The 27,341-nt window shown below is 45.6% G+C and overlaps 1 protein-coding gene across 3 annotated transcripts in view; it reads left to right on the top strand.

Moving 5' to 3' along the window:
- Positions 1-27,341, top strand: part of Prkcb (protein kinase C beta) — a 344,023-nt gene that overhangs the window by 140,232 nt on the left and 176,450 nt on the right. For all 3 annotated transcript variants that reach the window (XM_052762091.1, XM_052762090.1, XM_052762092.1), the window contains one exon: positions 61-143. In XM_052762091.1, the coding sequence (XP_052618051.1) occupies positions 61-143 (83 nt within the window). The remainder of the gene's footprint in view (positions 1-60; positions 144-27,341) is intronic.

Below are 27,341 nucleotides of genomic sequence, written 5' to 3'. Positions count from 1 at the left end.
TCTCCCTCTCCTCCCGTTTCCCTCCCTCCCTCCTCCCCACCCCTGTTCTCTCTTTTGCAGTCTGCTGCTTTGTTGTGCACAAGCGCTGCCATGAATTCGTCACGTTCTCCTGCCCCGGTGCGGACAAGGGCCCAGCCTCTGACGTGAGTACCCAGTAGCAGCCAGCCCTTCCTGGTGTGCAGTCACTTTAATAGGTTGGCTGTCAGTGGAGGCAGGCGGAGAGGGAGTGTTGTTGGGCAGGGAAAAGGGTAGGTCTCCACTGTGATCCTGGCTAGTGACTGCCTGGACACTGGGGCCTGGAGATCAATGGGCACCACTTACTCACTAGTGCTCCTGTAAGAAGACAGCTTTTCCATACATTTTCCAGTCCTTTGTTGGGAGGTCTTACTATCAGGGTCCACGAATCAGAAGAATGGGGATTCATCCCAAAGTATTAGCTGGGTGCAGTAGAACACACTATAACCCCACCCCCAGAAAGCTGAGGGTTGTGAGTGACAGGTCAGCCTGGGCTACACTGTGGGATCCTGTTTCAAAAAAGCAAAAACAAACAAATAACCAAGGTGTGACTATTGCCAGTGGGGCAGGAGATGCTTGTAGGTGATGAGTATTTTTTCATTTAATCACTATACATTTTAGTATGTATTGAGAAAATATATTTAGTAATAGTTTCATACACCTGGTATGGATATAAAAATTCACATCTAAGAAAAATTATTTAGGTTAAATAAAGATAAATCGACTTAAAGACAGTATTATGTCACTGACAAGCTGAGTGATGTGAGGGTAGAAAACCTGAGTGTTTGGGTGTAAGCTTGTCTGAAGTTTGGGGTATTTGTTGGTTCTCTACACAACAGGCATTCTCAGCCCTGACTTTCTTCCTTCCTTCTGCCAGAGGCCACTACTATGATAGATGGTGAAAATGCCTGATACTTGCTTTTTTTAGGCTTTCTGGTTGCTGATAAATGAACACACACAACCTGAGGGGCATGGGAGAGGGCTTTTAGGGAAAAATCCTTTCCTGTAAGAGAAATACATCCCTCATCTCTTCTTTTTGCTCTCTAGGACATGTGTGTGTGTGTGTGTGTGTGTGTGTGTGTGTGTGTGTGTGTGTGTGTGTGTGTGTGATGCTTAGAGTTGTGGCAGGCTTTGGGGGCTAATAAAAGAGAGATCTTGAGCATGGTGCCTCCGAAGGGCTGAAGAAACCTACCTCATTGATGATGCTAAAGGAGGGAATCACTTCTGAGTCTTCTTACCCTGCAGCTGGACGGACAGGTGAGGTAAGAAGTTGGCTGTTTGTGGCATGCAGCCCAGATGCCCTAATTGATAGGGCTTTGTACTATGCAGTCCCACACTGCCCAGGAGCCAGCTAGCTCTTGTACTTTATTTCTGCTTTGCTTATCCTGGAATTCTTCTAATTTGTCTTTGTCTCCCACACCAGCCTTGTTTCCCACTTAGAGTTGATGGCTGACTCTGCTGGTTGTGGTGGTGTACATCTTTAGTCCAGCACTCAGGAGGCAGAGGCAGGCAGATCTGCATTTGAGGCCAGCCTGGTGTGCAGAGCAAATTCCAGGTCAGTCAGGGTTACATAGAGAACCCTTGTCTTGGAAAACAAAACAAAAAATAATTGGTGGCTGACCTCAGCTTGCCCCAAATAAAAAGGGGCAGCCTTCTGTCACTGAATTTCTTTGACTTCTGCTACTCTTCGGCCAGTGGTCAACCACTTAGTATTTTGCTGCAGTTCAGGAGTGGGGTGTAGTGAGGGTTCAGATGATGTCTGTTGCCATAACAACAAGACCAGTCCAGTCTAGAGTTTGTGTTGCTGATATTTGACTTGAGAAATGTGATGCTTGAGGTTGAGAACTCCAAGGAATGGGAACCTTCCAAAGTTCTTCCAGGTCTGAGACAGAACATTCATTTATATGAGATTATATGAAAGGGAAAGCTTTTGGCTTCTGATAGCGAAACACCCAAGGGTAGACCTGGCATCATAAGTCAAGCTATTTCGGTGAAATTCTTGGGAGTCTCCTTCTTCACGTCTTGGATCACAGCATTCCTGTGTTTGATTCATTTTTAGGAAGATTTTCCTCCTATGAGAACATGATGGCTGTGGTTCCTTTCCAGCAACTCCAGCAACCATAGATCACAGTGACCAGAAGGATGGGCTATGCCCATAGGCAAGCTCTGTTCATGTGCTGTGGTGGTCTGAATGTTTTGTCTTTCTTCAAATTCATGTTGACATTCTAACCCCCAAATGATGGTATTAGAGGCAAGACTTTTAGGAAGTGATCTGGTCAAGAATGAGGCGGGGGGTGGGGGGGAGCCTTCATGAATGGATGGCATCCACACCTTTAGAAAAAGGACCTGAGAAATGTCTCATCCCCTCCACCATATGAGGTACACCAAGCGTCCTAGTTAGGGTTCCAGTTGCTGTGAAGAGACACCATGTCCACAGCAACTCTTAGAAAGGAAAAACATATAATTGGGGTGGCTTACATTTTCAGAGGTTCAGTCCACTATCATCATAGTGCAACATGGTGGTGTGCAGGCAGACATGGTGCGGGAGAAGTAGCTGAGTGTCCTACATCTTGACTTGCAGGCAACAGGAAGAGAACTGAACATGGGGCATAGCTTGAGCACATATGAGACCTCAAAGTCCATCTCCACAGTGACACACTTCCTCCAACAAGACCACACCTCCTCATAGTGCCACTCCCTTTGGGGGCCATTTTCTTTCAAACCACCACACCAAGGCAAGAGCAAGGTAAACAGAAATGGGCTCTCACCAGACACCTGGTCTGCCATTCCCTTGATCTTGAACCTCTTGGCTTCTAAAACCATGAGAAATAGTTTTGTGATTTAAAAGTCACCTATTTTGGTTTGGTAGCCCTAACAGACTCAAACAGGAAGTTTTGTGCCAAGAATGTTTGTAGACAAATAGAAATTCAGGGGTGAGTTTTCCAAAGTGACTTTGGGCTTTCTGAAATTGAGGCAAGGTTCCCCAGATGGCTGTAAGGATCCTCAAAATCAGCACCAGTGTATGCTGTTCCCCTGATGGCCAAGATCCTGGCATCAAGTGGTGGCAGTTAGAGTGGTACCATTCACAGTTACTCCTGGTGACCCATCTGGAGACATGTGGGTTCCTCTCTCCAAGATGCTGTCCTCGGATGGTCTGGACACCTTGGCTCTTCCAGGAGAAATTCTTCCACCAGACAAACACTAATGGCTCTACTTTTAGCTTCTTATGCCTCTGACAGGAGTAATGGAACTTGCTGGGTTAAGAATGGGGTCTCTCCTAATGTGGGCGGGGGGAGGAAACGTGTGCTTGGAACACAGGGCTTCTCTCTGGCACCACCATGACTTGTGCTTAAGGTCTATAGAACACTCTAGTAACCTAACCCAGGCAGGATTACATGGCCCAGACTCTTTAGGGATGGAGCTTTAGATCACTCTGTCAGGCAAAGAACCACTATCAACTGAGATTCTTGATTGACAGCAGAAGAAACATAGAATGAGTAGAAGAGAGTTACAAGCAAGTTACAGGCACCTATCACTTTACAACCAGTTGCAGAAATGAAGACTGTAGTTCTCATGTGTATTTTGTTATGAATAAATTTGTGGATGTATGTGCCTGTATTAAACAGGTATCTAATTTCTTTCTCCTCTTAGTCTTTCGTCGTGTAAGATTAGATGCGTTGACTTCATGTCAGTACTTAAGTTGTTAATTTTACATTTTAGTATTTAAGTACAGAGTGTCAAGAGAAGAGTCATCAGCACTCAGCGACCTTACCTCATTCCCGAGGGAAGAGAGTAGTGTGCTTGTGGTTAATTCAGATCTAATGGTATTATCAAGTGGAATTATGACTTCGTTGTTCTTTATTCTAAAATAAAGTATAATCCAAAGAGGCAGATACCAAGTTCAGAAAGGATAGACTTACAATGGTTGATTTTTCAAGTAGCAGCTTGCCTGGGTTAAGAGATGCGCCAAGAGCTGGTAAAACAATTTCTAGGTGGGTCTTTGAGGGGATTTCCAGAGAGCTTAGTGTTCAAATCAGTAGACTGAGTAAGAAGCATTGCCCTCATCTGTACAGGTGGGTAGCATTCAGTCTGTTGAAGACTCAGATAGAAGAAAAGGCAGGCAAAAGGTGAATTCACCCCCTGTTTGAACTAGGGCATCTACATTTCTTCTGCCCCTCAGTGCTCTCAGGTCTGAGGTCTTCAGGATGGTCCAGGATGAATACTATGACTTTTCTGCTTCTCTTGCCTTTGGACTTGGCTTTGGTGGAAATGTACTACTGAGCCTCTTAATTCTCCAGTTTGCAGATGGCAGATCATGAGATTTCTCAGTCTCCATCATCATGTGAGCTGATTCACATAACCAATCTATACATCTATAGCTACATCTCTCCTCTGGGCTCTGTTTCCCTAATACATGTACCTATTCCCAGAGATGAGAGTTTGTATGATAATTCCATGGTTAAAGAGTGGGGATAGAGCTGGGTGGTGGTGATGGTGGTGGTGCATGCCTTTAATCCCAGGACTCAGGAGGCAGAGCCAGGCTGATCTCTGTGAGTTTGAGGCCAGCCTGGTCTACAGAGAGAGATCTAGGACAGGCACCAAAACTACACAGATAAACCCTGTCTTGAAAAACAAAAAACAAACAAACAAAAAAGAGTGGAGATAGATGGCCTCTTAGAGGCACCCTAGAAAATCAGTATTGTTCACTGGTTTAAACTACAGACTATAGATTCAGTCCTCTTAGACATAAACCTGTGTAACCTTGGGGTAGTTATTTTAAATCTCTTAAATTCTTCAGCTGAAAAACGGATAAAAGGATAGCCCCTGCCTTACAGCATTGTTATGAATGTCAAATGTTTGATTACCTATGAAAACTCCTAAAGCAGTGTTTGGTAAGGCTTTATATAGATGATGACGATGATGTTGATGATGATGATGATGATGGCAATAATGACGATGATGACTATGACTACTTCAGTGCATGTGGGTGGGTAGCAAGAACAAACCAAACAAGTCCAGAGAATGAACAGGCTTTCTGTTGACCATCTGGTAGTCTTTCCTAGGAGTGTGAAGGCTTCATAGGTAGCATAAAGAGCAACCCTTCTCTGTATGAATTGGGGAATGCAGCCGTCCCCTGCTTTAGGCATGGGTACAGCAGAGAGTGCTCTTATAGTCCCCATGCTTCAGATTTGGCAGCCTACTTGTAATGACTGTCTCTCTCTGGATTCTATTCCAAGAAGGTCTGTTGGCAGCAAGAATGATGAATTGGTCCAGACTCCTGAACTGGCTTGACTCGGTTCATTGACCTTTTTTTCTGCCTGTGGTTGGAGACATGATTAAAGACCAAGGCACACCTGCTTGTCCACCTGGACAGGCTGTCTTTGGTGCTTCTGGCGCTCTACAGATCTAGAAGGGTGCCCTCCCCTCCTGTGTGACCTTGAGGGACCAAGTGTGCAGCTTATGAAGCAGAAATGCGTGTTTTTGTCTAGGGAAAAGACTGTTCTAGGCTCCATCCTATGTTGTTTGCTATTCCAAGCACCACCTGAGCTGGGTTGTATTCTGGTCATCATTACAGCTTTATACTTGTGTGACATTGCTCTATAGATGGAGTCACACTGTGATATACTGAGCTAACCTCTGTCCTAATGAACCTAGTTACTGATTCAACCATTCAATGGCATTCACAGCACTCACCGTTGGAAGGCCTCAAAACACGGCAGAGCTCATAAATGACATCTATTCTTCCTTAGGCCTCTTTCTTCTTCTTTTCCTAACATTACATATTTTTCAAAATTCATTTTTATTTTAATTCTTATACAAGATTTATTATTTATTTATTTTTGGTTTTTCAAGACAGGGTTTCTCTGTGTAGCCCTAGCTGTCCTAGAACTCGCTCTGTAGACCAGGCTGGCCTTGAACTCACAGAGATCCACCTGCCTCTGCCTCCCAAGTGTTGGGATCGGCTTGATCACAGTCTTGCCCCTCCCCAAGTTCCTCCCAGATCCTTCTTACCTCCCTACCCAGCGCGACTTCATGTTTTCTCTCTCTCTCAAAAAGGAAAATCAAAACAAACAGACAAGCTGAAAACAACAAACTAATAAGACAAAAACAACAACAGAACAAAATTTTGTCTCCTTTGCCTTCTCAGTCTCATCGGATTGAAAACTGTTATTCTCTCCGAGACATCTTAGAGTCAGTTTCTAGAGCTTCCATAGCATGACTTAGGGCCAGAGTCAGGTTACAAAGCACCAGAACAAGAAAGGGAGGAAATATCTTCGAGGGATGGGAATGGCCGAGTCAAGTGAGCTTTTTGTCCTGGGGTCCTTATCTGTGCTTGTGTGTGTGTGGTGGATTGGCTGGAGGCTTGATGCTTGAGGATGAGCCCACTCATATGTCTGGCAGTGACTAGGTTGCTGCCACATGACTTATTTACCACCCGAGTGCCTTGGTTCTCCTTTGTGCGGCCTCATCCTTGATTCTCTGGCTAGTTTTGGTTTGTTCATATGGGAGTTTCAGGGTTCCATGAACACCAAGAACATTTAAAGCCTGTTTGTTTTGTTTGCTAGTGTCCCACTAAACAAAGGTCATCTCGTGCTCAAGTCCAGACTCAAAAAAACAGGCTTAACTGTATCATTAATCTGTTGCATATCCTCTATACTCAGAGGACCGTTGTAGAATAGAACTCTGAAGGCCATCACATTCCCTGTCCCAGGTCCCCAGCTGATTTAGGCCTTGCTAGCTGTAAATACGTCATGGGGAAGTCTGTTGATTATGTTAGTGGTAGCTAAGAGCATATACATGGGAGTCAGACATGTCTGAATTTGGGGCCTGGCTCTACGCAGATTCTCATTGTGGAAATTTGGGCACATCATTTTACTTTTCTGTGCCTTAGTTTCTTTATATAAAATAGGACAGTACCAACCACATGAGCTATAGGGATACTTTTTAAATGTATTGAAAATGGAAAATGGAAATGGGAAAGGGCTAGCAAAGACAAATGGGTTAATAGCAAAAGCATCACAAAGCCCTTGCTTGAAAGTGCTTCACACAGCATGTGGTGAGCCTTTGATATAGTAGCTTAGGGTCTTTCTATTGGTCTACCTCCTTCCCTACTCTGGGTATATGGAGAATCCTCCACAGTCCCTGGTCCAGAGCATACCAGCATGATATAATTGCCTTTCTATTTCCATCTTCATTATTTTATATAAAAGCTCAAATTCTGTGATGCAATGCTGGGAATTCAGTCTTTGCAGCCAGGAAGCACTGGTGTCAGATTCCTACTCTGCCACTTACTACTCCTGTGACCTTGTTAAAATAATCCAAATTTCTGTAACCTTTAGTTCATATCTTTAAAATAGGGAGGATAATACCTAAATCCTAGCGGTAGGTATCATGAGAAAACTGCCTAGACCACACCTGAGATAGTATCTGGCCCAGAGCAGCACTCAATAAATGTTTTAAAAATTATTATTAATATCTAGAGGTGTCTCTACTGCTCCGGAATGAATGTAAGCCACCCTCTGACCTGCCAAAGAATAATGACTAATAAAAATAGCACTAAGTATTGAACGGGGGCCCTGGGCCAGGCAGTTCAGAGGTGGAAACTCACTCCCTAGGTGGTTTGTCAATATTTTATAGTCTTAGAAGTAGTTTGTGATTTGAAAATGGTGAAACCTGACCCCTTTGCCCTGAGGATGACAATTCTAGGAATTCTCGCTAAGGGGTTATTTAAGGATAGGTGCATTTATTTAGCTAGAATGACATTCATCCCATCAGTATTTATAGCGATTGAAATTTGGAAGTGACTCAAGCAACTACTGATGAATGCTTATGTAAGAGAAATCTATCTCATCCTCATAATGGAATCCTGGGCAGCAATTATGTATCAGTGTCTGGGGTGACAGAGCTGGTGTAGATCTTAGCTGATCCAGTTCTTATGCAAGTACATAGGCCTTTCAGAATGAATCGAAATGCATGCTTGAAGTTTGTACATTATTATATGTAAATTATATTTTAATAAGAGCCATGCTGACTAAATGTTGGTGTAGGAATACTGTCATTATTTATCTCTTTTTAAAAAGCAGATATTTAACTTTAGAAGTGTGTCAGGCATCAAAAACATGAAAGTATTATATTTTTATAGTATTTAAAATATCATTTACAAGCTGGGCGTGGTGGTACATGCCTTTAACCCCAGCACTCAGGAGGCAGAGGCAGGTGAATCTCTGAGTTTGAGACTAGCCTGGTCTACAAAACAAGTTCCAAGACAGCTAGGGCTATTACACAGAGAAACCCTGTCTCAAAAAAACCATAAATATCTATAGATCTATAGATAGGAAACAGTATCTTAGATAGGCACTATTTAATATTAGACATGTAATATTTAATATGTACTATGTAGTATTCTATGCATATAAAAACCAGAAGCCACATTTCCTAAACCTATGTTGGTGGCTCACTGAGTTGAGCAGAGTGGCACATGCCCATGATCTCTCATCACTCAGGAAACTGAGGCAGGAAGATGGCAAGCTCAAGGCCAACATGAGCTACATACTGAGACCCCCATTTCAAAAAATACCTGCCTATTTTCTTTTCCCAGTTTCTGTATGTAGAACTCTGAAGGTCACTGGGGGATACTCTGAGGCTGGTCCTCCCGTTTGGGTAGGGTTGGCACTATCTCATCTCTAACATAAACTCAGGTTCCCAGTTCAATTCAGTGAAGACTGAGCACCAGTAGAGGCTTGGGTGTAACAGAAGGACTGTAAAAAGGCTTCCAGACGCTCCTGAGAGCCTCTGTCATCCGGGAGCCTGCTTAGTTCCCACAAATGAGCATCTTCTGGTGTTCCTGATAATACTCTGATCATCCATACAGATGTCATGACCTCAACTCACATGTGGCCCAATAAAAGGAGAGGAAGTCTTGACTTCACTATGCTTGATCCATCCATTATAGTCTGAGTGGCAATAGGAAAAACGGAAAAGGCTTACCACGTCCTCTGTGATAATGTCCAGGGTCCTCAGCTCAAGAAAGCAACCTAAAAGCTGCTCTCCTCTGAAAGCCTGCGCTGCTAGGCTTTACATAACACCACGTGGGGGATCTGGAGCTCACTTTTAGGAAGGAAGCAACAGATAGGGCTGAGACATGACCATGGCATCATCATCACATCAGAACAGCTATGTGACTTTCTCAATAGAGGCCACACACGTTCCACAGTACAGTGCCTTCTTCCCCTTCTCTCCCTCCTCTCTCATTTATCTATTATTTATCGACATCAGAAAGTACACCATCTTGCTAAAATCACATCCTATTTATGTAACACTGCAGTCTATGGCTTCTATATTCACAGCCAAAATACTCAGTAACCACGTTGTGCGTTACCGAATGCCAAAAAGATGCCTCAGAGGGGTGTGTGGTGGAGGTGTCTGGAGGATTGTCCTATCTAGGTCAAATACCCAAAAGGCTGCCATATATACAAGCTTTTTAGTAACTCTCAAGGGCAGAAATTCGATCTGAGGACCAGCTGTGTAGGATAAAGAGGAAACTCAAACTAGTGAACTGGTTTCTGTGTAATGATTATCAACCTCCATCCCAGTGGAATGACCAACTATGGGGCATGCTCTACAGGCTGTGTTCATGGTAGTTACACATTTATACTTGTGGGTCCCTAAGAAGTCCCACTCTGAGAACAGAGGCAATAGAGGGAATCTGAGGTTAAGTCACCCTTCTCCCAGGAAAGAACCAATTAACCGGCCCACAACTTAATCTATGTGTCATCTAGCTGTTGTCTCATGTTTTTCTGTAAATTATAAGAAAGTTATAGACATGGTGGAGAGAAATGAGATTCTTTCCCTTCACAATTTGACCAAGTTCTAAATGACTCCATTTTCCTTTGTAGATTTCTGTTTCCTAATTTCTTTTGGAATCCAGGGAAACTGAGGTGGGGGGCTCTGGCCCTAAACTTAGTCCTCAGTTCTGTCACTAGTTAGTGATGTTGGGTTGCGTCCAGTCGAAACTGCCTTTAATTATCTGAAGTGAGAAGAGTTCCTTGGCCGGGAGCTTAGTGTTGAAAGAAAACATGAGCAGCCACGCCAGCTCCATCTAAGTCTGACTCCTGGGTCATTTGGGCCCTAAATTCAAACTCCACAGGGAGTGAGACCATTTAGTCAAGACGGCACTCCCTAAACAATCAGAACTGAACTTTGAAGGAGCTGCCTCTAAGACAAGGAGCTGAGAGGGTTTTCAAAGGGAATGGAGGGTCTGCTGTGGAAAAACAGAAGCAAGATGTTGAACAGAGCAAAATACCACAGTGCACACTCCAGTTTCTGAATACTGGGCTGAAGAGATGGCTCGGTGCTGAAGAATGCCTACTGCTCTGGCAGAGGACCCAAGTTCAGTTCCCAGCACCCACATCAGGGTAGCTCACAACCACCTGTAAGTCCAATTCCAGGGTATCTGATACCCTCTTCTGGCTTTTTTCTCTGGATGGACACACACACACACACACACACACACACACACACACTTTAAAAAGAAAACAATATCTAAATGCTACTTTAAAAATTGCACCTAGTGCCCAGTATTACCTGGATAGTCTGTTAAAAGCCTAAGAATCTATACTTTTAAAATAGTCTCAAGGAATTTTAATGGGCAAGTAGGCAATATAAGCAATATATACAGTGTTTTTGAGGCCAGAGTAGTTGGATTTGAATTCCAGATTTGCCTCTAACATGAGCTAGCTAGCTGCATAACCTTTCACCTCCATTTCCATTTCTGGAAAAGGAGGAGAAGAGCTCTGGCCTCATAGGTTCCAGGTAGGGATTAACTGAGAATAACCAGAGTGAGAGCTTCCCCCTACACCCTGTGTGTTGTACATACTAAGTATAATTTCCACCAGTGAGCCTTTGAAGACTTAGGTGACGAGTGTGCAGTCTTATCTTGGGCATGACACACATCTATTCTGCTTTCCACAAAAGAGAAACCCAGAGTCCCCTCCCTTGGTGCATTTGGGAGCCAGACCTGATAAAATGAGGATTTGGGGTGAGTGTAGTTCTTTTGACTGTTGAGTGAATCCCACACTGGTCTGCTCTGTGGGCCGTGGGCCGGCGGCAGCCTCTGCTGTGCAGAGTGAGTTCGCCAAGGTCAGAGTGAACTCCTTCTCAACAGCTGCCTGTCCCTCACAGCCCCAAAGACAGAGCTTCATGCTGTGGAGGCAGAAGCAGATCCACAGTGCTAGAGGGGCTGAGAGGGGAACCAGTTGTTTCTGCTGCTCTCATGGAGTAAGCCCGAGCTTGTGAATGAATGATTTCAGCTCCTCCTGGTTAGGGTAGGTTGAAGACAGAGCAGAACTTGTCTCATAGCCTAATGAAAGCCATTTCCAGAAGCCTCTTGCCTCTGACCCTGCCAGCCCAGGGAAGCGGGGAAGGAGAAGTGAAAAGGTAGATGATGACTCTGGAGAGAGCACTGGACTCTGGAGTCAGGAGACATGATTTCTAATCTTTCTGTCTTTGACCTTGTGTGTTGCCAAGGGCTCCCCCACCTTATGTGGTCTAGGATTCTATTACTTAAAGCATTAAGGGCTGGGAGATGGCTCAGTGGCTAAGTGTGCTTGCTGAGTCTGGACCACTAGCACCCATGTAAAAAGCAGGGCATGCCTGTGACCCCAATGCTGCTGAGGGGTGCAGACAGGAAGATCACTGGGGCTTGCTAATCAGCCAGCCTAGCAGAGGAAAAAAAACAGCAAGCTCCAGGTTCAGTGAGAGACCCCATCTTCAAAGCATAAGGCAGAAAGTGAGAAAGCAGGACACTTGGGGTCATTCTTTGGCCTTTACTCACAGGCAAGTGCACATGCACTCACAACACACACATACACACACACATACACACACACATACACACACACACACACACACACACACACACACACACACACACACACACACACTATCAGAGCCAGAATTCATTGATATGATTCTATTCTAAGCATGATACACACAATAACTCTTCACTTTTCATTATACATTAGGGAACAGGCTCTCATTGTTATCATACCACATTTCACACATGAGGAAGTTGAGGTACTCAGGCTTGCCAAGGGTTTTATCCAGAGACACACATGACAATGAGCAAGCCCACGTCTGGCCCTCAGCCCCATCTTATTAACTAACAACTTAAACTGCCTAGCACCCCTGCACAAACCTGACTGAAGCAGCATCCCTTTTCTTTGCGCGTGTCCTGCCAAGACTTGGTGACCCCCAGTCTCAGGTCCATTGCGTCCAGATACACTCGACATCTCTCACTGCTGGACCAACAAGATTCCTTTTCTGAGGAATTTAGAATTTGGACTCAAAGCTGTTGGCTTTAGGCTGGGCCAGTCACACTTTTCTGAAAACGGTTTATTATATGTGGAAAGTATCAGGCTCGATGAATTTCCACATCTAGAATTTTTCTTTGTAATCATGAGCCTCTTATGCTTCTTCGGTCCCTACACCTCCAACCTCATCCATCAAGTTAACCACTACCCAGGCAACCAACGGTTTGCCTGTTTTCTCCTCAGGCAGCGATTTTATTTTGCAAAGAACGTTTCATAGATTGAGCCTCTTGCTAAAGCTGAAGTGTACAAGGCATTAGTATTGACTGTGGGTCCCCTGTTGTGAAGCAGGTCTCTAGAGCTTGTTCAGCTGGCTTGACTGCCATTTTATGCCTATTGATTACTAGCTACTCATTTCTCTCTCAGCCTCTAGCAACCAGGCTTGTACTCTTTGGTACTATGTGTTTGACTGTTGCAGATAACTTCATACAGTACTTGTCCTTCAGTGGTTGGCTTATTTCACTTAGCATGGTGTCTTCAAGGTTCATCTATGTGATTTTGTATTGCAGAATTTCCTTCTCTTTTATGGTGGAGAGAGATTTTATTGTACGGACATATCACAGTTTCTTTATCCATCCATTCTCCGAAGGACATTGTTTCTCTGCACCTTGACTGTTGTGGCTAGTGTTGCAGTGCACAAGTGTTGACCTCTGCAAGATCTTAATTTTAGTTCTTTAAATTTTTTGTTGTGTTTATTTGTTTTATTTTGTATGTAGATATTTTGCCTGCATGTATAAATGTGCACCATGTGTGTGGTTGGTGCCCACAGAGGTCAGAAGAGGGCATCAGACTCCCTGGAGGTGGAGTTACAGGTGGTTGTAAGCCATCAGGTGGGTGCTGGGAATCAAACCCAGGTTCTCTGTAAGAGTAACAAGTGCTGTTAACCACTGTACCATCTCTCCAGTGTCTTAATTTCAGTTATATTGTATAGATATCTAGAATGAGACTACTGGATCATATGGTTGTCCAGTTTCTCTCTCTCTCTCTCTCTCTCTCTCTCTCTCTCTGTATATATATGTGCGTGCACATGTAGATTTACACGTGGAAAGTAGAGGGCACCCTCAGGCATCATTCCTCTTCAGGCATGATCTACTGTGCTTTTTTGAGACAAGGTCTCTCACTGGCCTGGGACTCACTCATTGGCCTAGGCTGTCTGGTGGGCAAGTCATGGCAATCCACCTGCTTCTTCTTCCCAAGCACTGGGATTACAAGTGTGCACCACCTTGCCTGCTCTTTTGTGCAGGCTCTGGGCATCAAACTTGGATTGTTATGCATGTGTGATAAGCACGTGTCCGGGGCTGAGCCATGTCCCCAACACCCCAGGCCTTGCCATTTTTTATGTTTTGTTGAATCTCCTGTGTTTTGTGGGCTACAGGATTGATTACACATTCCTCCAAAGAAAGTACAGAAGTGACCAACAGGCCTGTAAAGATGCCCAAGTACAATCAACAGGGCTACGAAAATGTCACAATGAGATCCACTAAAATTAAAAATTGCAAGAGGTTCAGTGTTGCTGATCACCAGAGAAATGCCAATCAAAACTACACTAGGTCACTCCATATCCATAAGGATAAAAAAGATAAATAATACTTAAAACCCCAAAGGCTCACAGGTGAGGACGTGGAGAAGTTAGAGTTCTTGAGTTGTGTTGAAGTGGGTGGGAGTACGAAATGGTGCAGCCACTTACAGACATGTGTGCATGATGGAACTCTCCCCAGTAAAATTTTACAGTCGACCCGCTGTGTGTCTGGTGGCTTGGCTCAAAGCTTTGGGTGTGACCACGTGACTTTATAAGGATGTATGCTATTAATCAGAGTGTCGAACTTCAAAGCCAGCAGAGGCCAGTCAGGAAAGTAAACAAGCCAAGTGTGACGATAGGGAGTGTCCACCTGGCCCATCACGCTGGCCTGGAAGCTCTCACTTTGCTCTGTTTCTCACTCCAGTTCTTTTCGGGACCATGATCTAGATTTCCCAGCTTTGCCATCCGAGCCTGAAAGTTCCTACATTTAGATGGAGGAAACAATTTGAGAATTACCACTGTACTGTTTTTGTTGTTGTTTATTTGTTTTTTTTTTTTCAAGACAGGATTTCTCTGTGTAGCCCTGGCTGTCCTGGAACTCTCTCTGTAGACCAGGTTGGCCTCGAACTCAGAGATCCATCTACCTCTGCCTCTTAAGTGCTGGGATTAAAGGGGTGTGTCACCACTGCCCGGCTGTTTTTTGTTTTGTAAGTCATGGTCTTATGTAGCCTGGGATGCTCTTGAACTTGCTAAGGATGACCTGAACTTCGGATCCTCCACTTCCTGAACTCTGGGATAACAGGTGTCACCAGCACACTCAGTTTATGCAGTGGTAGGGATTGAACCCAGGCCTTCATGCCTGCTAGGCCAGCATTCTACCAACTGAGCTGCACCCCTACACTCGCTGTGGTGTATTTTTGAAACACAGTTTTGGGCTGGAATCATCCTTGGACCTCCAGTTTACACCTTCTGCATATGCAGGTGGAGACAGTCAGTGGAGGATACCTCAGGAAAGAAGAGAAGATACAAATTTAGTCAAAGGGGCTGCTTTGGGGTGATGGGAGGGGTCTATCTTCTCCCACGCTGTTGTTGAGGTTTGAATGGCCTGGGGACATTCATTTTCCTGATGGTGGCACACAGCAAGGTGACACCTACCACAGTACCCCTGCTGTTGGATCCTCCATGTGTCCAGTGGGATCTGCAGGAGTAAGCCTGGCTGCTTGTTTCTTCTGAAGGCTTTGAGGGGAGTGTATTCGTCACTCTGAATATTTATTAGGTGCTCGCCTTTGCCAGGAACAGCATGGGACCTGCTAGAACTCACCTTCCCTTCCTGCACTCAGTCAGTTGCCTGCTTTCCTAATCAGACCTTTCTCCACACATTTTAAAATGTAGTCATGTCTGTCTGTCTGTCTGTCTACTGTCTAGCTATTGATCTGTCTCTGTTTGTAGTAGTGATGGGAATTGAACCCAGAGTTTCAGACACACTAGGCAATCATTCTACCAATGAGCTCCACCTCCATCCAGACTCTAATTGTGTGCATGGTATCTGTGCAGTAATATGCAAGCGCACACTCTTATGTATACATCTGGAGACCAGAGGAGAATGTCAGGAGTCCTTCTCTAGAACCCTCCCTCTTATTCCTCTGGACAGGATCTCTCATTGAGCCCAGAGCTAGGCTGGCAGCACTAACTCCTAACAATTTTCTTGTCCCCATGCCCCATAATTGAGCGGGACCCTGCAGGTGGTCATGGCAGGCAGGGGAAGGAACCATGAAGAGGTGATCAGATTGACTTCAACAACCTGGATCTAACCTTGGGGAGTCTGATGCCAGGCAGTGTATTCCCAACAAACTTAAACACAATATAATTTAGAAAAAAGTTTCCTGGTGTAATACAATTCCCGGTACACAAAGAAGTGTAATTACAATGAAGCCCAGCTCAGGGTGCATGTCATTTCTTCTAAGATGGGTCCTTGAGATGGGCTGCCTGTACTAGCTTTAGGGCCTAGGGGAGGATCTGGTGTGGTCTCAGTCATACGGATGACATAGAAGTCATCTGGGCTCTCAGTCACCTCAGGTCCTGGCTTTGGGAGCTTGGGGAGCCCCTGACTATACAGATGATGTAAGGGTCGTTTAGACTATTAGGTATCTCTAGTCCTCGTTGTGGGAACTTGGGGAAGTCCTGGCTATACAGATAATATAAAGGTCATTTAGACTATTATGTATCTCCAATCCTAGTTGTGGGAGCTTGGGGAAGTCCTGGCTATACAGGTAATGTAAGGACCATTTAGATTACTAGCCACCTCCAGTCCTTGTTGTAGGAGTTTGATTTGGCCTGGCCCAACATCTAACTGATCTTGCCAGGCTGTTAATCACTTCTAATCCCCAGCTTTCTGGATGGAAGAACAGGTTTTACATCTTTCCCACCGGAAAGACAATCCTATGTGTTTAGCATTCCTGGTTTCTCTGGAAATCTGTGGCACAAAGACCTTCATGTTGTGCTCCCAACATATCATGTTGGGGTTGCAGGTGCTTGTGGGACCACATGCAGGGTTTTTTCTCCTTTTTTTTTTTTTTTTTGTGTGTGTGTGTGTGTGTATGGAAAGGTGTGTAGAGGCCCGGGGTTGGTGTTAGGAGTCTTCCTTGGTTTTCTCCACCTTACATATGTAGGTTGCTCACCCACAGACCAGCCAGATTGCTCTGAGAACCCCATCTTCTCTTCCAAGAGCTGGGAGTCCAAGCTGACTGTCATGGCCACTATGAGTTTTCATGCGTTCTGGGGATCTGAATTCAGGCCCTCATGTTCACACAGCAGGTACTCTTACCAACCACTTTTCCAAACTCTAATTCTCTCTCTCTCTCTCTCTCTCTCTCTCTCTCTCTCTCCTTTTCTTTTAATTTGGGGTATGGAGAGGAGAGCCAGGCCCAATTGCCCTTTTCTCAATCCCAGACTCATCATTTCTACATATCAAAAAAAAGAAAAAAAAGAAAGAAAAGAAAAGAAAAAGAAAAAGCCCTAAAACAAACTTCATGAGAACCCGGCACTTGTTTGGCGCCTTTCCCCAACTCCTGGGCTGACATAGATTCTCTCCTATTTTTAAACAATGCCCTCTGGTACTCTCGGTGGCAGTGTGAGATGAGGGCAGAGTAAAGTGTACCGGTTCAAGGGCGTGGTCCTGCATGGTAAAGAAGAGCATGCAGTCCAGAAGAAGCACTCCTGGGTTCGGCTCTCACCTATGCGTTTTTCTCCTGTAGAGTAGGGACACCGACAGTCAACCCATTCCTCGCAGTTGCTGAGTTAGAACAGTGTGGCGGGAGATGGCCTGTGCAAGCTGTCCCTGCAACAGCGACAGCTATTACTTCCCCACCTCCACCGGACTCTGCAGTGCTCTGCAGGAGAATGGCGCAGGTCTGTGGTTTGATCCCTCCCCACCAGGACAGGGGTGGTATGTGGCAGCTCCAGCAGATGAGTAGAGCCGTGCCCTCCAAATGGCCTCTGAAGGATGAAGGCTTTCAAAACTGGACCTCAGTGCCAGCATGCACAGAGTCAGTGCTCCTCACTTAGGGCTCTTGTGTAGGTGGACCTGATGGCTTGGGGTCAGAGTTGCGAGTTTAGGAGCCTGCAAGCGCTGGAGACCCAGGGAACCGGGGGTGGATGATGGTCCACTGGCATTTATTTGCCTTAGCAGCATTCTTGGCAGTGCCAGGGATTCCTGTGTAATTCACAAACTCTCCATATCTTGTCCTCTCAAAGATCCTTTCTGCCTTCCTAACACAGAGACCTGGGTGTGTCCAGTGCTCTGTGTCACAGGTGCCTCCTGGAAGCCAGACACCTCCCAGTGTGCCTAGAAATCACACTAGAGCTTCTTTGCAAGTGGAGCCACCTCGTGTCTTGCATCTGGATGGTCCCCATTTAGTTGGGGGATTCAAACCACATCTCTCAGCCAGAATATGGCATCTGGGGGATGCTGGGTCAGGAGCAGAGGGGATGGGCATGCATGTTTTCTGGCAATGGAAGACTTATTTATAAGTGAGATTGTTGTCTACTGCAGTGTGACTGTTTCCTGAAACCACTGTGTGCTTTGAACAGTGACTGCACTGAGAGGCCTCCCTGGGGAGGAGGCACTCTGGAACAGCCTTGACCTGAGGTCAACGGTACTTATAGGGGAAAACCCAGCGGTCCCTTTTGTCTTCTGAAGGAGGAACTGAGCCTGGACCTTAGAAGTGACTTGTGCAAGATCACAGATGTCATTTGCATTAAGATAACCTGGGTTAGGTGTACGCTCCTCACTGGTCACGACACTGGGCACAATAAAATTGTGATTTCATGAGCCTTCACAGAACTAGAAAGCAAGAGCATTTGTTTATCGTATGCAGCAAACATATGGTGTCCACTGTGTGCCAGGCACTGTGTGCCCTATTAATCCATAGAGTTCTCAGAAGCCCCATGAGGATTCCATGCTGTTATTATTATTATTCAAAATTTTGGGGAGGAGGCAATATTTCTCTACATGACCCTTCTAGTCTGAACGTGCTATGTAGTCTAGACTGGGCCCTAAGTCATGATCTTCCCGCCTCAGGCTCCGGAGTGCTACAGCCATAGGTGTGTGTCGCCATGCCTAACCCTTTCAACTTTAAAGTAGAGGAAATAAAGAACAGAGAAGCGGGGGGAGCTGCTGCAGATCACACAGCTCTTAAGTCACTGAGTCGGGAGTAAACTGCAGTCTGGACTTACTGGGCATGCCACTAAGCTACAGTGTGTTTCACATGGTGACTCATCACTATGCGGAAGCAAGCCCAAGGCTAGGTGAGAAGTCACTGGGCCAATTTCAGGCACTCACTTGATAGAAAGGAGGTGGCATCTCACCGTTCATAACTTGGATGCACAATGGGAGCTGGACTTCCTGAAAAGTCACTTAAAGGTGGGGCTGAATTTATTTGGTTAGGGTGGAGCTTGCTCTGCCCGCTTAGCCTTCCAGAAGGAATACATTCCGTGTGTGCTGTGGAGGACTCCCATTCTCTCCAGTGAGCCCTGGGCTCCATGATTGGTCTAGCTAGCCGAGAGCACTCCCTATAAATCCCAAAGTGGACACAGCTAGCTTACCTCGAAGGATGGGTGTCTACTAGCAAGAGCCACAGGAAGAGCAGCGTCGCACCTCTCCCAGGCAAGGCGTACTGTCTGGTTAGAACATCAACCCGCATGTAACTCTTCTGCGTTTTACCGGCCACTGGTTACCATAACAGGATGAAAATTCCAGTTTAAATGCAATGAACTAATTAAAAAGAGAAAATACATAGAAATAAAAGAGTTTAGCCTAACTACAAAGAGTTCAGTGGGAAGTCCTTTTCTGAAGGAACATGAAGAAAAGCTCGAATTCTTTCCGAATTTATAGTCTCCCCCTTCCCTCTCCCAGGTTCTGCATCTCCCACCATCCCACTTTGCTCAGCTGTTAGCACGCCCCTCTGCTAGCTGCTTGTCCTCAGTCCTGATCGGCTCCCTTCTTTGTTCAGCTCGGGTGGAGAGCCTGGGTTTGGATACTCTTAGGGCCACTGAGCTGGCCCTGTTGTTACAGGCTAAACAGAAGGAGCCCTAAGTGGGGCAGTCTGGAGGGCTGCTGCATATGCTTGTTGAGTATCATATCACTCTCTACAGCTAATCAAAGCTTTAAAAGTTTAAGGAGAAAAAAAGATAGCCCAGGAATGCTGGGGAGGGGTGGGTGGTTCAGTATTTTTGAGATGCCAAGATATCACAAACCTATCATATATTAAAATAGCATGTTTGGAGGTAGGAACAGAGAGATCACTGGAGCATAAGGGAAATTTAAAAGTGAACAAAAGATCCATAAGAAATTAGCATGTGATAAAAGAGACATTTCAAACCAGCAGGGAGAAAGATGCATTCCATGTGTGTGTTGTTACGACTGGCTAAACTCTAAGAAAGGAATGAACGTCTTTTCTCAGAGCTCATATTAAGATGAATTCCAAGGGAAATCATAATCTTAGAATAAAAGATGGAAAATGTGGAGGGACCAGAAGGAAATATTGGGGAGGGATTTCTAATTATTACAGTAAGATAAGACCCAGAAAGAGAAAGAGAGATCTATGCTCTATTACACATGTGCATATGTGAAAATATACACACACCACACATGCATTGTACATGCATACCACACATGTACATATACAATACACACATGTATGTGCACATACAACACACCACACACACATACAGATACAAATACATACACAAAGATATTCCCATATAAACATATACATGTACTCCCCCCGACATGCTCTACATACTGAATAAAGATCATCAACAGGATTAAAAGGCAAATGAAGAACCAGGAAAATTTTATATCGTGAGTGAATAATTAATATCCTTAATTAATACATAGGAAAATTTGTTACAAGTAATTAGAAAGAAATGAACTTGAATTTAAAAACGGGCAAATGAAGGCTGGGGATATAGTCAGTGGAGAAAGCACTTGCCTAGCACAGGCAAGGCCCTGGATTTCATCTCTGCACCATAGAAAGGGGAGGGGTGAAGAATAATGAAAGGAAATTAACAGTAGCCATGGATACTAATTAAATGTATATTTCCATCAGTTACTGCTGGGCGGCTCCCATGAAATGTCTCAGCAAACTCTCTTGTTTACCTAGGAACTAGGTTTTATTATTTTGTAAACCGTTTCCAGGTGAGAAAATGACAATCTAAATCTGAATAATTTGTCTGGAGTGAAAGAGCTAGCTGCCAGAGGCAGGAGTGAAGTTTGGAAGGGGCTATCCACTAGCCCCTGACACTGACTTTGACCATGTATGTGCTGGGACCCAGGAAGTCGTCTCTAGAGTTCTACCAGGTTTACAAGGTGAAAGTTCATCCTTGAAATTGAACAGTCACTTACTGGGAAGAGGGCAGGGACTAGAGCCATTTAGCAAACCCCCAATCACCTCACCCACAGTCTTTTACACCCTCTATGGGTTTTACTCATTCTCTTCTGCAAGAACCAAACATAGCGCCCCCTCTCTCCTTGTGGCGTGTGGGTGGAATTACAGCTTCCGACTTTCTCCGCATCAGTTGCCCAGAAATCTCTGTGGGATGTGTAGTCTTTGTAAGGTTCCCAGGCTCTTTTGTCTTCTGGAAACACCTTTTTGTTTGAAGTTGGAGGCATGCAGGTGTTGGTGTATTTCAGAGTGAAGTAATCAGATGGGCCTTGAAATATTCTAATTTATTTAAAAACTGTGGAAAGATGGACGTTGAGAAATCCACTTCATTTCTTCCTGCCTCAGGAGTAAACACTTACTAGATTTTCTTGTGTGTGTGATTCCAGAGTCTCACATTGGTGTGAATAATTATGAATGCCACTCCTCTTTTCTTTGTCTGGCTTTTTTGAGGCAGAGTCAGGCTGATGTCCAGGCTGGCTTCACATTCCCTGTATAGCCCAATGTGCTGGTTGCTTTTATGTCAGCTTGACACAAGCTAGGGTCATCTTGGGCGAAGAAACCTTACTTGAGAAAATGTCCCCATCAGATTTGCCCGTAGGCAAGTCTGTGGAGCATTTTCTTGATTGTTGATTGATGTGGGAAGGCCCAGCCCACTGTGGGTGGTGCCACCTGGGTCTATAAACTAGCAGGCTGAGCCAGCCATGGAGAGCAAGCCAGTAAGCAGCATTCTTCCACAGCTTCATCTTCACTTCCTGTCTCCAGGTTCCAGCCTTGAGTTCCTGCCCTGACATCCCTCAATGGTAGAGTCTAAACTGTAAGATGAAATAAACCCTCTCCTCCCCAAACGTCTCTGAGTCATGGTGTTTATTACGGCAACAGAAGGCAGACTAAAACACCCACGTTGACCTCGAACTTTTGACCTTCCTACTTCAGTCTCTCAAGTGCTGGGATTATAAGTGTGCACCCCCAGCTAAGACCGTATCTTCTTACCTGTCTCACGTGCTTACACAAAGGAAGCCTGTACTTGTTCTTCAGCATCTTGGCTGGGTTTTGTTTTGTTTTTTTCAGTTTTTTTTTTCAGACTCACTTAACAAATGTTATCTTTGCCGGGGTGGGGTGGGGTGGTGGGGTGGTGGTGTAGCTCACTATAGCATGTGCAAGCCTTGGGTTCCCTCTCGAGAACCAAGATTACACAATACAAGTTTCTTTGATTCACATATTACAGAATATATATGTGTACCCAGAAATCACATGATACCTCATAAATATGCACAACTGAAGTCTCAATTAATTTTTTTTCCGAGACAGGGTTTCTCTGTCTAGCTTTGGTGCCTGTCCTGGATCTCAATCTGTAGACCAGGCTGGCCTTGAACTCACAGAGATCCACCTGCCTCTGCCTCCTGAGTGCTGGGATTAAAGTGCACCACTACTGCCCGGCCAATTAAAATGTTTTTGATCATCTGATGTCATTAGCTGACTTACGATTACGCAGATCCATCCTCGCAGCCTTTCCACGTCAGTGCAGCCGTACCTGTGCCTAAGTGACGTTGCCTGTGGTTTGTGCACTGGGACTCATCTAGGCAGCTCCCACCAGCGCTGCTTGGCTTGTTTAAAACCGTTTGCTTCTGTGGGATGTCTTTCTGTAGGCTGTGAATATGTGTGGCTCCCATTGGCTAATAAATAAAGCTGCATTGGCCTAGAGCAAGGCAAGATGGAGACGAAAGACAGAGAGAGAGAGAGAGAGAGAGAGAGAGAGAGAGGAAAGGAGAGTGGGGGGGGGGGAGACGCCAAACCGCCATCCAAGGAGCAACATGTAATGGGACGCAGGTAAAGCCTTGGAATACATGGCGATGCATAGATTAATAGTTATGGGTTGAATTAAGTTATCAGAGCTAGCTAGCAAGAAGTCTGAGCCATAGGCCATATAATTTGCAATTAATATTAAGCCTCTGAGTGATTATCTTATAGGTGGCTGCGGGACCACGGGGCCAGGCGGGACCAGAGAAACATTGGACCACTGGGCTGGTTAGGACCAGAGAAACTTAAGGCTACAAGTTGTGTGCAGGAAGCAGAGGCAGGAGGATTGCTGTGAGTTTGAGAACAGCCTATGCTGTCTAGTGGGCTCCAGGCCAGCCTGTGCTCCAGTAAGAGACTATCTAAAGAAAAAAAGAGGAAGAGAAGGAAAGAAAGAGAGAAAGAGGGGGAGAGGGAGAGGGAGAGAGAGAGAGAGGAGAAAGAGAGAGAGAGAGAGAGAGAGAGAGAGAGAGAGAGAGAGAGAGAAACCCAAGCTAAAACCATTTGTTATTACAAAAAGCCAGAATGTGAGGGCAATCTGGGTTTGCCATTTATCACCCCATTATCTCCAGGGTTGATTTGGCTCATGTGGTTGGCTAGGCAGGTGTCCCCTTCCTTCCTCACTGCTTCCCTCCCAAAGCTGCTCATTCAGTACAATAAAGAGTGCCAAGCCGTTCCCTGGGCATCATACCAATTGGCCCCTCCCCCAGGAACATATATACCTGTTTTCCTAGAGCGCCTAACAACTGTTGGGATAGGCATGTTAACGTTTGTTTTCAGAATTGTCTATTTCTTTTGAATGTGTATTAAGAAAAAAAAATCTTTATTTGAGCATTGATCCCATTCTTAAGGAATTTCACTTTAAAATGTGGTCTTAGTTACTATCTTGTTGCTGTGGAGATACATCATGACCAAAGTAACTCTTACAAAAGAAAGCATTTAATGGCTGGCTTGTTTACAGTTTCAGAGTCGTAGGGAGTATAGAGGCCCATAAGCAGGCATGGAGCTGGAGGGAGGGGGGAAGGGAGGGAGGGAGGCAGAGAACTGAGCCTGGGCCTTTGAAACCTCAACCCCCACCCCCAGCAACATACCTCCTCCAACAAGGCCACACCTCCTAATCCTTCCAAACAGTTCAGCTAGGGACTAGCATGCAAAAATATGAGCCTATGAGGGGCATTCTCATTCAAGCCACCACGAGTGCTTCCATTGAAATAAAACTGAAAAGTGCCAGAGGAATACTATCATACATAGTATGTGGATCTGTGATATTGTGACAAGTCATGGCTGTGGTTTGGGAAGTTTGACTGGTATGGGATCATGAGACAGAGAGCTAGCACTTCCCTGTGTGGAGGCCTTGTCACTGAAGTCAGTCCACAGAAGGGGTTCTGTTGTTATGGACAGGGAACCAGAGTCTCCAAGAGGTTAAGTGCATTGCCTGTGGCCACACAGCTCTCTCAGAGCCTACGTTTGCTCATATCCTTCTGCTTCAGGGTTATTTCTAACTGGAGCCTTCAGTTCAGTTTAGCCCCACCCATCTGCCCCTGCTCTGGGTACTTCCCCTTCCCCTTTAGGGATACAGCTTTGGGGGCTTTCATGGCTTGTGATGTCCAGGGATAAGGATAGGCTGAAGCTGTGCTCTGGTGGGGTGTGTCCTCCTGGGTGTGTCCTGGTGGGGTGTATACTGGTGGGGTGTGTCCTGGTGGGATGCGTCCTGCTGGGAACACAGCTCCTTTGCTCACCCAGCAGAACACAGCTCCCGTGCTCACCCAGCAGAACACAGCCCCTATGCTCAATGCTACAAGGCTACCCATTCAGACTAAGAAAGGTTTTTTTTGGTTGTTGTTGTTGTTGGATTTGGACTTAAAGGCTCAAAGGTTTATTTTATTTTTTATAGTGGTTTATCTGTATTTCCTCCTCTTTGGCTTCCTGGGTCAGGAGTGAGAAGAAAAGATGCCCAGCTGCTTAAGACATGCCTGTCCTTTGTTCCTGGGGCCTTCATGTCTTTTTTAAAAAATGACTCAATGACTTTTACTAGGGTTGTTTACAGGTGGGTTGAAGATTATTTCAGGGACATGAGCAACTTGCCAGTGGCTGAGGAAAATGCTTCCTGTTCCCCATCAATTATCCACTGTACATAAATCCTCAGGGAGGCATGAGGAGTCTTCTTTTGTGAGGACAGGCCCAGTCCTGTGCATGGGCAGGTAACCTGTGAGTTCTGAGTTCCCAAGTGCTCTTACTCAGTGGTCTTGGGGTCAGAAGTGCCAGGAACCTTGGCAGTGCAGATTCACTATGCTTAGTCTGGACGTAAAGCTCCCACCACATGAATATTAGGGAGAGAAATCTGGCCAGGATCTTGGGAAAACATGACTCCTTGGGGTGGAATAGGTGAGTTCAGGGATGCTGGGCAGCAAGGGGTGCAACTGTTTCAAACCTGGTTTTAAAAGCATTTGGCATTGTGTCCATCAGGATTATTGGGGAACTTAGTGGCTGTGTTCACCCTCAAAGGACTGAGGGGGTGAAGAAGGCTATCTTGCAGATATCACAGAACTGAGGTCTTCAGAGAGAAGCAGGTATGGTGGACCACAGTGGAGAGTCACAGGGGCTGTGGAGAATTGCCCAGTGTGTAGAAACGCGTGTCCACCGTTGTCACAACTTGTAGTTTTTCAGTGGGATCAGGAAGCACACGTTGTACCTGACATTTTATGACTTTTAAAGGGAGCAAATTCTCTCAGCTTGCTAAGAAACACCATATGGAGTTGTTATAGGTGGTTTGCAGGCTGGAGATGGCCTGTGGGCCCCAGACTGTGACCTCTGAGCATAGAGGAGGAGGCAGGCTAAGGATCAGACAGATTAAAGGTATTCAACAGGGCCTGGGAGATGGGGGTGGGGGGTGAGAGCAAGAGGGAAGCTGCATCTTTGAATTAGATCAGAGACAAACAGTAGGGAGAGTTTGACTCTGAGGCTGCATCTCAGATGTATTAGTCAGGGTTCTCTAAAGGAACAGAATTGAGAGAATGAATGAATATGTATATATTATACACACATGCACACATACATAAATCCTATCTATATGACTTATTAGAGTGACTAACAGGCTGTGGTCCAGGTAGTCCAACAATGGCTATTGCACACTGGAAAGGCCAATAATCCAATAGTTGCTCAGTCCATGAGGCTGACTGTCTCAGCAGTCCCAGTCTGGCACCAAAGACCTGCTGCCCTTCAGTCTACATTAGAATCTCGAAGAAGTAGGTTCTAACATCAGTGAAGGAATGCCACAGCAGCAGGATGGCATTTGAAGACAGAACTTGCTGACGAGAGCAGGGCAAGCAGGCAAAAGGCAAAGTTTCTTTCTTACACATCCTTTGATCTGAGCTGCCTCCAGAAGGTGAGGTCCTGATTAAGGGTGGCTTGCTCTTCTTCAAATAATCTGATTAAGACAACCCCTCTCAGATGTTCCCAGTGGCTTGGGTTTGTGTTGATTCCAGATGCCGTCAAGTTGACAACCAAGATTAGCCATCACACCAGGGCTGGCCAAAAGTAGGATTCTAGACTGAGAGGGAATGTAGGTGTGGTTTAAGGTACTTGTGTTAGTCTGTTTTATCACCACTCTGACTGAATACAGGGCAACTGGAAAGAGGAAAGAGATTTGGCTTACGGTTTCAGAGTGCTCACCCTGTGCTCACTTTGCCCCGTGCAGGAATATGTGGAAGATGAGAACTGTTCACTGCATGGTGGACAGGAAGCAGAGTGTGACAGGAAAGGACCAGGTGCCTCTAAGAACACACCCCTAGGGAGCTGGGAGCTACTACTTCCAGCTAGTCCCCATCTCTTAAAATTTCCACCAGCAGCAGCTGGGTCAAGCATTCAGGACTCAAGCCTATGGGGAGCATCTTAGATTCATGCTTTAACAGTAGGGCTGACATTTAACCTGGATCCACCAGCATACCCGTGCCAGCTGTGGCATACTGGTATAGCTTTAAACCAACTGGCAAATAGCTACTGAGTCCTCCGAGGCACTGCTTTCTCCGCCCAGGTAGCCACACCTGCCTCTCCATGGACAGCTGCAGAATTAACACCCAGTACCCCCAGGCCCTGCTGACTGGCCCTCTTAGTCCATTCTGATTGGTCAGTGGGAAGAGCCTGTGGCAAAGCCCGTGTAGTTATCTTGACTCTCACCTTTGGTGGCAGGAAACGTGCCTTCTTGGACTGGCTGAAGCACAAATGAAACTTTTAGGGGACACAGGAAGGCAATGCAGCATGCCTCTGAGGGACTGGAATCAGGCCTTGTAACTCTAGGGTCATGTGATACCCCATCCCCTTGCCGCCGCCCCCCCCCCCCCTCCGCCCTGCATTTTGGAGTACACTTGAAAACTCTGACACAGTAGTCTAGAGCTACAAGTGTCCTGGCCTCTACCTGCCTAAGCTGCTCAGCAGACTTGACACTCCAAGTGTTCACTCCTCCCACCAGCTATGTCTCGGGGTGTAAGACACCTCCAACTGAAAACATGGCTGCTGGCATTGACCCATTCTGGGGAGATAGTCCTGGGCTTGCTTAGGTCTGGACAGACAGATATCCTGGAGGGTTCTCCTTAATGATGATTGAGTCAAGTACCCTGAGCCTGTGAGTGTAGTTTTAGACCCAGCTGAGTCATGTGACAGGAGAAAGGAGGAAGAAACTGATCAGAAGATGCCACCCGCTTG

The sequence above is a fragment of the Peromyscus californicus genome, unplaced genomic scaffold, assembly GCF_007827085.1.
Source record: "Peromyscus californicus insignis strain IS unplaced genomic scaffold, ASM782708v3 Scaffold_4__1_contigs__length_199733344, whole genome shotgun sequence".
Classification (NCBI taxonomy): domain Eukaryota; kingdom Metazoa; phylum Chordata; class Mammalia; order Rodentia; family Cricetidae; genus Peromyscus; species Peromyscus californicus.
This window is presented reverse-complemented; position numbering and strand designations above follow the sequence as displayed.